Here is a 14878-nt window from a genome sequence, read left to right on the forward strand (position 1 = left end):
CGCCTTGCCATAAGAAATCCCTTAAAAGTTTTGAGATCTGCTTCGTGACATTCCTGGGGGCCAGCAAAAAAGTGGCTTAGTAGATTGGGAGCGCAGATAGCTGTGTCTTAATTAAAATGGTTTTTGCTCCTTTAGTTAACCAATAGCCTCCCATTGCTGCTATCTTGGTTTTGATTTTACATATAATGTCTGACCAGAGCGATCTCTTGTTTACACCATTGGTAATTGGAAGGCCGAGATATTTAATACGATCCCAATTGGCGTGACCTCTAAATCCCAAGACATTCGCGATGTTGTTTAGCTCTTGTTGACCTGTGCTCCAACTATAAATTTCACTCTTTCTCTTGTTGATGAGAGCACTTGTGACTCTACAATAGCTTTTCAAAACTGAATCGAAGCCTTTGGCAATTATGGGGGACGCACCTCCGAGGAGAAGTGAGTCGTCAGCAAAGAGAGCATGATTCAGGGGTACTGCATCTGAGGAAGATTTGAGACCAGGGAGAGAGCCAAGTATTCTTTCAGCTGTGAGTTTTCTACTAAGGGTATCTGCCATTAAAATGTACAGGAAAGGGGAGGGTGGGCATCCCTGCCTGATGCCTCTCCGGGCTTGGAAGAAAGTAGAGGGACGGCCATTGACCAGGGGGGCGATCCAAGGGTTATTTATGCAAGCATTAATAAGCTGAAAAAAATTGGGCGAGAAGCCAAAGGTGAGGAGAACCTTGATGAGAAAAGAACGATTGACTCTATCAAACGTGTTTGCCATGTCTAATTTAATCAACATCCCTTTCTCATTTCGCTTAATGCTGGAGTGGATTGTCTTCTGGACTTGGATGACATTGTCGAGAATGTGCCTGCCCTCCATGAAGCCGCCTTGAGGACTAGAGATCAACTTCTTGAGCAGAGGCTTGATCCTGCTTGCTAATAGTTTTGCCAGTATATTATAGGATGCATTACAAAGTGATATGGGTCTAAATCTGGCAAATGTTTATGGATTGGATTCTTTGGGGATTAATGCTAGATAAGTAGAGTTGGTTCCTCCACCAATCTTAGCTTTTCTCATGAACCCCTTTATTATTTTTTGAAGATCTCTTTTAATGATGTTCCAACCGACTTTATAGAAATGTATCGTGAATCCGTTTGGGCCCGACGCCTTATCTGATTCAATGGACCAAATAATTTTTATAATTTCCTCCTCTGTTACTTCTCTGGTGAGGGTAGCGTTGTCTTCTGGACTGATTAGATGAGGGATATTGGAGAGGAATTCTGCTGTTTCCCCCTCGGAAACCTGAGCTCCTTCGCTAAAAAGATTTTTAAAATGGTTGTTTGTAGCAGCTTTGACTTGGGTGAAGCCTTTGCTGACATGGCCCTCTATTGTCCTTATTTCTGAGATGTGGTTCCTGGTCAGCCGGGCTCTATATTGTCTGTGGAAGAAGGAGGTGTTCTGATCACCTACCTTTAGCCATAGACTCCTGGATTTGATTCGCCAGTATTCTTCTTCTTTTCAGAATAATCGATATGTAGAAGATTGAGCCTTTATTTCTTGTTCCAGTAGTTCATATGCGATCTCTTTGCTTTCCATTTCCGTTTGTAAAGTCTCCAATGTGTATACTACCTCTTTCCTTATGCTGGTTGGCATAGGCACTGGTTTCCTTATCCACTCCTTCAGTGCTTGTTTTGTGGCTTTCAATTTTTGTTCCCATACAAAGCTTGAGGACCTTGAGAATGTCTTGGCCCAAGCTTCTTTAACAGTTTCAAAAAAACCTTCTCTCTCAATCCATAAAGGGCTGAAGCGGAATGGTAGAGGACCTAGATCTTCTTCGTCTTCAAGGAGCAGTTGGATCGGCTTGTGGTCAGAGGTCAACTTGGGTAAAATTTTTGTTTTAATTATCTTTTAATCCATAATGAGGGAACCTTGGACCAGAAATCGATCCAATCGAGCAGAGATATGCTCTGGCCCAGATCTGTTGTTGGACCAGGTATATAGGCTGCGGATGGGCATGAAGTCTAATAGGTCCCATTGCTGCGCTAGTTCTTCCACAAAGGCCAGCATAGGGTCTCTGTTGTTGGAGCCGCCCCTTTTCTCTTTTGATTTCAGCACTATATTGAGATCACCTGCTAGGATTATGTTGATTGGAGTATGCTGGTCTAAAAATGCTGAGAGGGAGGTCCATCATTCTCTTTTTTTACAGTAAGTTACAGGAACATAAAGATTAAATAGAGAGATAGTCAGCTTACTTGCACATTGTGTCAGCTCCGTGAATATCCAATGCTGAGTTTCATGAGATTTTTTGAGCAAAAAAGAGTCTTCTGTCTAGAGAGTTGCCAGCCCTCCGGAAGAGCCCCTTGAACTTACTGCTTTGCCTGCACTTTTCTTCCACTTTGACTTGCTGATGTCTAGAAGCGCTCGGCCTTCTATCTTCGTCTCTTGGAGCATGAGGATATCTGTAGGTTCTATTTTCAGGAGGTCCATGACTGCTTCAGCTTTGGAGGCGTTCCCCAATCCTCTGCAGTTCCAAGAGGCGAGCTTCATGATTTACTTGAGAGGGGGAGTAGGGCCTCCCTTTGAAGCCATTGATCTAGTGTTTCTTCCAATGGACATTTCTATGGTGGATTGACTACCTTGGACTTTGAGTCTCTCAGCCTCCTCTTCCCTTATTTCTTTGCGGGATTTCCTTCCTGCTCTTCTGGAGGGGCGCTCAAAGGCTTCATCCTCTGAAGAACCCGCGCTATCTATTGGTTTTTTCCTTGTTACTTCAGCATAAGATGGGTTAGAGGGGCTACCTTGCGAGGCCTCAGCCTATGTAGCTTCTTCCCCTTCTTGGTTTAATGGAGGGTCTTCTGTGTTTGCCTGTTTTTCCTCAGTCATACCTGCTGGATCGGTTTGATCTTTTTCAATGTCATTCGGGGTTGCATCCTTTTCTTGATTGATCTTGGAACTGCCTGGAGCTCCAGAGGTATGCCCTTTTCCATTTCCTTTTTTTTGATGAGCAGTCTTTCAGACTACCGTCCATTGGTCCTCGTTTGTTTTATCTGCTTGATCCTCTACTTTTTTCTTGCAGTTCTTTGCAAAATGGTCGTGACCGTGGCAGTGTCTGCATTTGAAAGGGATCTATTCATAATCCAGTTCCTGGATGTGTGTCCACCCAGCAACAATGAGCTTTATTGCTTCAGGCAAACCCTCTTCTAGGTCAACCTCTACACGGATTCGGGCGCATGAGTACTGATCTTTCCTTGTTGCCTGATCTATGTATTTTCTGAGCGCATTACCAATGATCTGGAAGGTTTTTTGATTCCAGCAGTGGAGGGGCAAATGGGGAAGTCGCACCCACACCGGGACAGTGGAGGGGACGTCCTGAGAGGGGTCAAAGTCGGGAGACCATTTGTTTAGATACATGCCTTGTGGTCCCATGAAATAAGGACCATTTCTAAAGATGAGACTTCTATCTTCCGGGTTCTCAAAGACAAATACGAAGAACCCTTTGCCCACAAAATAGCTCTTGACTCCGTCTTTAATCAGTGGAGACCAGTTTCTTTGGGTCCAGTCCTCAACCGATTTTGGAGAAGGCCAAAGGCCCGTGAACTGGCCTATTAACCCTCTCTCCGCGAGGTTCAGAGCAGCCTTGCATGTTTCTTCTTCAGGAAGAGCAACCGTTGGAATCGATTCAAGTTTCTTGACAAACTTCTGCTGGCTTGTAGTGGGAGGGCGTTTCGAGCTTGCGGCTATCAATGCTTTGAATGCAGAAATCTCCGGAGGCGGGTTGAGAGGAGGGGCAAAGCCCCCGCTGGATTCCATGGGGTCCTCTACATCCGCTGGGCCGCGCTGGCTTGCTCCCGAAAGCCCAGGCTCTCCGATCTATCAAGCAGGCAGGTTTTACCAAAATTTCAGCTGAAAGGTCCTCTATTGCAGAGTGGAAGGCCGGAGCAGGATTTCGGCTGAGAGCTCCTCTGTTGCAGCGTGGAAGGCCGAAGTTGGTCTGCGGCTAGGGGCGCAGTGCAGTCGACGGCTAGGTCTTCAGCAGGTCCGCTCGCAATCTCCAATTCTACCTAACCTCGGTGCATTAATGCTATTATAATCACACCCCTATCATATTTTTTAATTATATATAAAAATATAAAATTGTTTAATTCCCCTTCCCTAACATTTTTCTATATATTATAAAATAATTATTTAATATTTTATTTAAAAATTAAAATATTTAATTCCCCTTCTCCTTACATCCTTTCTATATATTATGAAAAACTATTCAATATTTTATTTAGAAATTATAATATTTATTTAATTGACACTATTAGAGCCAATGAACTTTCCTTTCGTTAAGAAAATAATTGTGATATAAAAATTTGACATATTACAATGCTTTATAGACATTAAAAACTATAGTTATTTCATGTCTTATATAAAACCTTCAACCATCTAAGTTAAAAGAAAATTGGCTTAAACAACAAACTTAAATACAAAAAAATTAACAAAAACATCTAAACATGACTGGCTTAGAATATCAATATAGAGAAATAACATATTCTGAAAAAAGAATTTTTCATTAAGTTTCTATAAACCAAGATTCCCGCATTGCAAAAATAGAGCATCTTTAGATATTTGTTTATACTAAGTCTTTAGTATTACTTTTTCATAGCTTCACTCATTGGCTTCGAATTAAGTCTCTAGTATTACTTTTCTCATTTTCACATTCTTAATAGTCCATTCCTGAGAATGTTCAATTTGTTTGTTTGTTTTTTTTTAATACATATTTCAAAAATAACTTTAATAGAATTCTATTGTATAACTATTACAAACATTCTACGTGTTTAAAGAGGAAATTATGATAGAATTCTATTGTATAACTATTACAAACTTTCTACGTGTTTAAAGAGGAAATTATGATTGAGCGTTTTTATATAATATATTTGTTATTATGGTGAGTATCTATATGCCTACGCTGAGCATTATATGGGCATATAAATTTTATCTTTTTTATTAATGTAATGTAATTTATTTGGTGGCTCCATTGGGAGGTATTTAATGTTTTAGTGATATAAATAAATGTTTGTAAATATTTACATTTTAGTTTAATAAAAAAAATAATAATAAATTTAGTATAAGATAATGTTGTAGTGATATAAATATTTGTTTGTAAATATTAAATGTTAGCTCATTTAAAAAATAATAAAAGGTTATCTTGTTATATTGTAATTTTGTTTTTATTAATAAAATTATTAATATTTTTTTAGATTAGATTTTTTTATAATATATATATTACATTAAAATATATGACATACAAATAGTACCTATAGATTAAGATCCATTTTACCGGGTAAATTAAAATATGTTTCCATAACTATATTTAAATTTAACTAATAAACACATAAAAACTTAAAACTTACAATATAATAAGGTTCTTAACCATGAATATTCACCCTCCACTTTATTATGGATATTATTAACTTGTAAATAGACTTTGTTACAATATAATGGACTAATATCATAGCTTCTCAAGACCACATGCCCAAAAACCATAATTCATTTTACAATCAAAATATTTTATAAATATTTTATTTTAACTAAAATTTATATCATTTTTTTAATAAAATCTAAAAGAAAAATGGTTATAATTACTTTTGAAACATATTTAAACCATCTATCCTCGCTACTAAACATATTTGGTGTATATTTTTTTTTGTCAGTCAAAAGAGCATAATTATATTATCAACAGTGAAAACTAGAGTACAAAAATAGATTGCATGACCCCCTTGGCTTCGCTAAATCTAGAGGTGAGATCAAGGGGCGCCAGAGATAGCCGAGGATGTAACCATACAACCATTATTTCTGATAGGCTTACTAACCTTACATGGCAAAAAGATGGAAAAACTATAGAACTTGAGATAATCATGTCACAAAGGGTGGTGAGAAGGAAGTCCAGGAGGAACTGCTGGGAAGTCGTCTCGCTCATGCATATGAAAGTCGATGTGCTCTACTCGAGCCTCCAAATCACATAGGCGATCATTGAGGTGTCTTTGGTTTCGGCGAATTCTCTTGAGCAACTCCAGAGTCTCATTGAGGCAGAATTGAATGTCGTTCATGTAGGCCACCAATTCGTTCTAGTCTTCATAACGATGCTCTCTCATGATGTCCAGGTTGGCCTAGACGCCTCTCAGTTGATCTGCAATGGTTTCTAGTGAGGTTGGATCATCCACTCTTCCTAGAGAACGCCTGTGAGCATGAGCGACCTCACCCCTCCCGTTCTCCACTGATCGCATCCTCCGAAGTTGAGCTCTAGTCGCTAACTTGCCGCCTAACATGGGCCTGATGCCCACCTCCGCAACAGGGACACCCATGTTGGCGGGGCATGGATGGAAGCACCCAAAGACCACTTACTAGAATGACCAAAGAAGACTCAACTGCCCAGGAGGAAACAACCACCTGCACATGCCCGATAAAACACGAACACTGCCACAATTGCCCTGCTATGGCTTCACAGTTCTGTCCAAGCTATGCCTCCTAATGAGTTTGCACAACTAACACTTGTTGAAAGCCCCTGGATGACCTTATTCCTCCAGTAGTCCACAACCATAATAGGGGAGGGCTAGCAACAATGCTTATCCCAAAAGTACACAACATCAAACCCAAAAACTCACCTAATACCACAACAGACACAACCAAGTAATTTTTAATGAGGGACTTGTAGGTTGCCCCATGACTAGTTACACCCCCACCCTCGTGGAATTTTCCAGAGGGATACAATAAAACCTGGAACCACCACAAACCCTGACTTCCCTTAAGAGAATTTTCTTTAGTATGAGAGTGTTGCCATAGACTAGGCCACACCCTCCACATCACAATTGACAACGTCACCTTACTAGCCACCACCGAAAACAACAACTTAGAGAAAGACCATATCCAAATGAATTCTATTACCTGGAGATCGTCGAGTACCCACCAACCTAGAGCAACCCTCCTACGACGGCGCCCAGGGTTCCACCTCACATAACCAACCTTACCAAACTAGAGAGGAGAGAAACCTCCAAAAGAAATAGGATCCCATATAAAAACACAAAAGGCTGTTGAAGAAGCCACTGTACGAGTATCCGAGCACTCCACAAAAGTACAACTACCCCATGGCCCTGACAAGCTCCCTTGGCCTTCAACGCTCTCGTCCACCACCCTGCATGTTGAGTTCATAGCTCAATATACTACATCCATTACATTGTTGTGGTTGCATAATATAGCTATAAGAGGTTGGTCTGGAGAGTTCAACCATCTGCCAACCTGTCACATTACATTATATGCCATCATTACATCACCTACCACGTGCCTTGTGGGGCGAACTCTAATATCGTCTGGCCAAGTGTTTGATAACCCCCATCGGGGGAAAAATATTTGGTGTATATTAAATAAAAGTTCTAATAAAATTAAAAATGAGAATACTTTTACATATAAAGATGTGAAATTTATATAATACAAATAATATTATTAATAACTAGCATAAATCCATCTTAACTAAGGATCTATCAAGAGATTAAAGGAATCACATGTCTCGAGGTGCAAACCTTTCCTCAAGTTTTGCACTCAAAAAAAGTTTGCATCTTCAGAGATTTGATCCCTCTCGGTTCTTAGTAGATCTAAAGTTGAAATGATTATGTACTAGTTTATGCTAAATAATTAACTTGTCCTTTACATATATTAAATATCAAATTGAAGTATTTGTTGGCAATCATGATCGCCGTTAGAACAAAACCCACAGGTGTTAGTCAACTATCGCATCTCTAGAGATAAGGATCTAAGAGAGGCGGTTAGTCCATGTCGCAAAACACACAGAGAGCGTTGGTTTATCCAATGTACAACAATCTCCCCCCCAAAGCGAGCCGGGTGTGTATTGAACTTGTGACCTACGCTCTGATACCACTTGTTGGGAATCACAATTGCCGTTAGACCAAAACCTGCAGGTGTTAGTCAACTATCGCATCGCCAGAGATAAGGATCCACAAGATGCAGTTAGTCCGTGTCATGAAATACACGGGGATCGTTGGTTTATCCAATGTCCAACAATATTTAAATATGTTTACCATTATTGAAGCTATATTTACATTTCAAGATCTAGTAAATGAACCTTTATTAATGTAATTTATAATGTTATTAAGATTAAGTATTAAAACTTATAATATACATATTTTTTATATAATGTAAATATTAAAGTACAATAATTCAACATATGCATGAAGAATTGTTTTTATTTTTAAAATTGATATGATTGCAAAACATTAATAATCTTTTCATTTTTTTATGTCAATATTTTCTTATACTATTAACTTATATTTAGAATTATATGATTTAGGTTATTATTTCATTTTATTATACTTTGTTATGCCAAATTTGTTTCACATATTTTTAGGATTGTATATTTTTTTCTAAATGTTAGTACTTCAAATTATGTGGTTAGAGTGCATGAGGTTGTGGTTTAACAACCATTAGTGAGGTAATTTGGTTTGTATTAATATGTAGACTCAAAACACCTAGAGTGGGTGTGGATGAGGCTAAGTGCAAGTTCCGGGTGACTTTGATGACATAGATATTCCTCTCATTGTGCAACAATATATATTCTAGACGTATTTTTCCCAAAACAAATAAATAAGTAAACAAATTATGTGGTGACAAGGTAACTAGGAACTAGATTGCTATCACCATGATATAATTCCTCTACTCTTTGGGATAATGTGTACTAGCCATAGGAGGGATTTCCTAAATGATCTTCAGAAGGATAAAATATGAATGCTAACCTACTAAACAAACTTACATCTATAAAAACAACTTGCTATAAATTGATTATTGTGTAATAAATGAGTAAACAAGAAGCATGGAAGAACATATTTACGTTTGGATTGACTTGTCAACTTCATTTTCCATGTAAATCTATGATCCATGTAAATTCAACCTATAACGCTGCAAGTACCACTAATTTAAAATGATCAATAACTATCATTTATTATTTTAAATAGATTGGTGCTCAAATTCCAAAGGGAACATGGAATCAAGAAAGAATAAAATTACACAATCAGATGCTAAATCCAAGTCACGTAGATAGAAAAAGATCAAAAGCAACAAACTAATACATCCATGATGATAATTGCATGCCAATGACATTTACCTTTATTATAGAGATGTAAGCACAATTTATAGGATTCCAAATTACATATGATAGAAGCTAAGGGACTAGGATCCTTCTTATGGCTTTTCCATTGCAAAAAATTATGATACAATCAGGCTTCTCTGTAGAAGTAATCTCTAATCTCTCACTGAGGATGCACTCACTCACTTTATCTTTTGTTGAATAAAATAATGGAAGAATGAGAAGTCTTATTCAAAATCACAATAAATAGCAACTGATCAATCTCTCCAATTTCTTCATGTCTTATAGATGAGTATGGGCATAAACGATGGATTTTTTAAAACAAAATAATGAGAAAATGTTTAAAATAAGGACCAAGGGGCACCCTACTCATGATAAAGTAAAATGTGTAAAAAGAGAGGGGCTCTAAAGATAGTTCCCAAATAAGACACATCGATTGAAATTGATAGATGTAAAAAAAATCAAACATGGTAGCTTTTCTAAGGTAGGCACCTTCATGTTACTCAAGAAACCTAACTATGTATCTCACCGTCAGTACCAAAGTAGCTTATAATGAATCATAATCATAAACACTTTTACACATATATCAACAAATTTACTAGTAAAATGAAACTAAGGGAATCTATGGGATTTTTTCATAAATTCTTTAAAAATACATGGAAAAATCAAATCTTCAAGGACATAATCTAAATCTTTTATGTTTTGGCGCTTTTCAGGGAATATTTTCCAATCAAAATTTTCCTCAAATTCAATAAAGAATTGTTGGAATCACAAGTTTGAGCTGTAGAATTTGCAAAAATTGAGTACTACAAGTGTTTTCCAAGGTCTTGAATTCATTTATGCATTCAAAAACACATTTTAAACCATAAAATGACAATTTCACCATTTTTATTATTATTGAATTCAATAAAAAGTGAAAACATAAAAAAATTATACTATACCTTTCTAAAAAAAACTTAGAGAAATATTTCTTAAAATCCTAAAAAATATGAAAAACTATTTTAATTAGTTTGGAAGAAAAATTATATTAAATAATTGAAACATTTGAATGAATAATCAATCATTATTAATGTGTAACTTTGTAAAAGAGTAATCAACTCAATTATAATTTAGAGGATTAAAATATTAAATGGTAATTTGTATGTAAATTGGAATGAGAGACTAGGACATTATGGTGTAACAATCAATCTAGAAAATTGAGATGTTAGTTTAGCCAATTATATTAAAAATAAAATATATAAAAAATAATTTAAAAAAATAAAAATAAAATAAAATATATAAAAAATGGTATTATTTTGAAAATTGCATTATGAAAAATAATAATATTATTTTGAGAATTGCATTATGAATATAAATAAATAAATATATATTATATATATATATATATATATATATATATATAATTTTTATTTTATTTTTAAAAATTAAAATATATAAAAATAATATTATTTTGAGAATTCCATTATGAAAAATAAAAATAATAATATTATTTTGAGAATGGCGTTATGAAAAATAATAATATACCTAACAATTTTTAAAATTTCAATTTTTCCACATTTTTCCAACCATGACAATTATAAAGGAAAAATTTTATTAAATAGAAATTATTTATTTAAAAGATGATAGGAGAAATCATTATCAATCAATAAATTGGATATCCCTCCACTTTCCATATTAATTTTATTTCTATATTGTGCTCAGAGCTAATGATTACTTGAATATTAAGAGTGCTCTTTTTGAGGGAAGAGATTATGGTTTTTTTTTTTTTGGTATTTTTAATTTTATTATTAATATATTTATTTTTTTGATTGGGTATAGTTTAATTTTGACTAAAACTTTATAAGGTTTACTCCTACTTTAATATTAAGAATTCAATTTTTATTATTTTTTATTATTATTGAAATTTATTATTTGTAAAGTGATTGGTTGAAATTTTATTATGGGTTGTTTAGTAACTTCTATTTCTATTAATTACTATTTTTTGTTTTTAGTTTTATTTATTTATTTATTCTATTATTTCTATTTTCATGAATTATAAAATTTTCACAATACTTTCAATTTAAGATGACTTATTATTATATTAAGAACATATGTTATTAAATTTAATTATGGACAAATATATATATTAATAAACATATCACACACATAGATATATGCATTTTAATATAAACAATATTAGTTCGTCACATTTCTTAATTTTTGGTGATGGCATTCAACGATATAATATTTTATTAGTTGTTTTATTTTTGTAATGAAATTTTTGTCTTTGCTATTTTTTTTGTTTTATTCAAATTTATTTAAACAAGTACTAGCTACTATGTAATCCTTGTTTCTATATTATGTTAAAAACAAATGATTAATATTCAACTAAAATGATTACTTAAATATTTAGAGTGAAACTAATAATGAGGTTCCATATATGTGGGTTTTAGTCTTAGTTTCCGTACCTGTTTGAGAGATAATCTTTAAATATAATTTAGGTTAGTTATAAATTTGATGCAAAATTGAAATTTAAAGACATGGTTATGGATTAAAAATTAAATTATGAATTGAATCATTAATAAATGATTAATAAAACAATCTGATAATAACATGATTATCACCGTAACAACATGTTAATAATGTCCATAGATTTTTCATAATTTTTAAAAATATACAGAAATTTTTATGTGATTTTTTTCTTCAATTTTGATATCAATTTTATAAACCATTCAATTTTTTATAAAAACAAAATAAAATATTTTGATATAATTTTATTAAATGAATATATTTAGTTATAAAATAAAATATTTATAATTTAAAAATAATATATTACAAAATATTATAATTAATATTAATCATTAAAAACCATAATATTATTTGTTTAAAAATCAAATAAAAAAAATATCATTATAAATTTTTATTTTAAATTATATTAATTTTATTTGTCATTTTTGTTTGTTTGTCAAGTTGTTTGTGATCTTTCAAGTTTGATATGTGGCTTGAAAAATTCCGACTCAGGAATTCGTCAAAGTTACTCGGGGATTGCACCCGACCTGGGCCAGACCAACCCTAAGCTAATTAGATTTTTTCAGAATGTCTCCTCCCCCTAGGAAATTTGCAACCACCCCCATGAGGTTTGATCTTGGGTCACCTTGCTAACGAGGCCCATCCTCAACTGGTTGTGCTAATGGCACTTTGACATTTTCATATGTTATTTTAAATTATTCTTTATTATTATAGTTTTTTCTAAAACAAACTATGCGTAACTTTATTCATCATAGGAACAAAAAAATTACATTTTGCATATGCTATAAGTATTCTTGTAAGAAATGCCTTCCCGTAATGAGAAAGAGAGAAAAACTAAAGTGGACGAAACAACATTACAAGCATTAAGATGCAAGAAATTAAGTTTGAAAAATAGCACTTATTATTGGAAGTAATGCTTCCATGTGTTATCATGAGTTGTGATTGTGAGTTCCCAAGTGTCAGTATAGAAGTTGTTGATTCCTAAGTTATGAATTGGAGTCATTTCATGTCCGAGTCATAATTTCTCGAAGTCAATGATCTAAGTCTTATATATGTAATTGCTTTATGTGATCAATAAATAACAAGTGTGTGATTTGTGTGTCTAGTTGTTCTCTCTGCTCATCTCTCTATTTTTTCTAATATGGTATCAGATCTAGTACTGGCTTGACTCCCTCAAGGGAGGACCAGGAATATGTGAGGGATCTTGAGTGTTATTATTTATGTACATATTAGTATAGATGTGTGAGAGTTTATTTTTAGTGTGTGATTTTTTTTTTTGTGATCATGTGTATAGATCTGTTTGTTTATTTACAACTTCTTCAAGCATCGTTAGATCCTTCCATTATCTTTCTATCTGTAAAGTTTTGTTTGTGCTTATCTCCCCAGACCTTGCAAAAGATTTCAATTCATGTCTGGATGGTTTTGTCAAAGTTGTGTGCACTATCATATTTTAAATATGAAAAATCATTCCCACGAATTGTACATGTTGCTGCATGGATATGGATTTGAGATCTGGGGTGGAGGAGTTTCAAGTGGCCAATGATATATGTCAAAAGTGTTAAAACTGGAGGTAGATCTCAATTTTTCGCTCTTGCAGGGAAGATATCTTTGCATCAGATGTTTATGTTGCAATCTTGTTCCGATCTCAAATTTTGGAGTTTGCATTTTAAACATATTGAGTATGGTGAACTCAATATGTGAGTGTAAGTTTGTTTGGAATTGACCACTCTAACAAATGCTTTGTGAAGACAAGAAAACTCCAAGATAAAGATTGAACCAGATGAACAAATTTTGTCCTATGATCCGAACTTAAACATGAACACAACAAATTACAAATATAACCATAAATACGGAGATGAAATAGAAATAACACTTCATTTCATTATACCAGAATACTGAAATATGCTTACAAACATAATGGAAATAAACTAGCTTGGGCGATGGTAGCTTATCTATGAGAATATATGTGGCGGCTACATGCCTCTGAAATGTGTTACAATGAGGCTCAAGGGCCTATTTATTATTGAACAACAAGAGAAAAACCTAAACAACCAAAACCATAACCCCATGAGATGTAACACCAAGAGTTTGTGGGCCCTATTGGGCAACTAACTTCCCAAGGTCGTAACTATTGAAAGGTGTAACTAGGTTCGGTATTCATAATGACATGTAATTATTATTTTAGGTAAGGAGATGTAAATAAGAAAAATGAAATTATTATATTGACTTGCTTCATGGGTTTCATGAGCAAGGATTTTGTTTTTGACTCAAGACTCTCATTGAGAGTCTTTAGGATTTATTTTTCATCTAGTCATAAAATATAAGGGTCATTTTCATGTAAATGAAGTCATGTTACACTTTGTAAAAGGTAATCTTTTCTATGTAAAGTATCCTCCAAAGAACTTGTCAACAGACCTCTTCAAGTCGGCCTACAAACATTGAAGAAGCTGCTAGAACAAGTCGACCTACATCCAACAATCAAGTTGACCTAAATACCTAGTGAGGAGGGGTATAAATAGAGGAACTTAGCCTCCATTCTAAGCATCAAGTTTGAAATCATTCCAACGAAGAAAAGTGCAGAAATAAGTGCAAAAAAGAGGCAGTGAGAAAGGGTCTTCTCTAAAGCAAAAAGGACACTCTTATAGGGTATCGAAGGAAGAATATTATGGGGCAAACAAAGTAGAATCTTATGGAGCAGAAAAGTAGGATCTTCTATGGCAGCGAAGAGATATCTTCTAGGGTAGAAAAATATTCTGGGGCAACGAAGAAGGATTATTCTGGGAGGTAGTGAATAGGTTTCTTCTGGGATAGTGAAGGAAGGAATCTTCTGGAATAGAGAATTAGAGACTGAGTTTCTCTAGAAGACCTAGAGACCGAGATTCTTTAAGGAAATTGTGCAGGTGTAGCATAAGAAATAGAGACCGAGTTTCTCTAGGAGGAAGAGAAGGCGTTGAAGAAAATGTAACTAGGTTCGGTCTTCATAATGACATGTAATTATGACTAATTTAAATGATGTAATAAAAGAGAATAGAATTATTTTTTGTATGCCTTGCTACATGGGTTTCATGAGCAAGAAGTGTCATTCATAGGTCAAAGACTTCTTCTTGATGTCTTTAGGATTTTTCATAATGTTAAAGAGTCAAGTCATGTATGAAGAAGCTCTTCTTGAGCATGAGAAAAATATATTCGTGTCATAAACAATGTCAAGTAGCACTCCAAATGACAAGCACAATCCTTTTCTTATGTCA

The 14878-nt window shown here is 34.3% G+C and overlaps 1 protein-coding gene across 1 annotated transcript; it reads right to left on the reverse strand.

Annotated features, from left to right (window-relative positions):
* Positions 1 to 3109: 3109 nt before the first annotated feature.
* LOC149216232 (uncharacterized) lies at positions 3110 to 3793 on the reverse strand. Its single transcript, XM_089389871.1, has one exon. The coding sequence runs from the start codon at positions 3791 to 3793 to the stop codon at positions 3110 to 3112; it is 684 nt and encodes a 227-aa protein (XP_089245997.1).
* Positions 3794 to 14878: the final 11085 nt, after the last annotated feature.

Source organism: Pinus tabuliformis, chromosome 1_1 (genome assembly GCF_031772625.1).
Source record: "Pinus tabuliformis cultivar Carrire ecotype Pingquan chromosome 1_1, CPIR1, whole genome shotgun sequence".
Taxonomy (NCBI): domain Eukaryota; kingdom Viridiplantae; phylum Streptophyta; class Pinopsida; order Pinales; family Pinaceae; genus Pinus; species Pinus tabuliformis.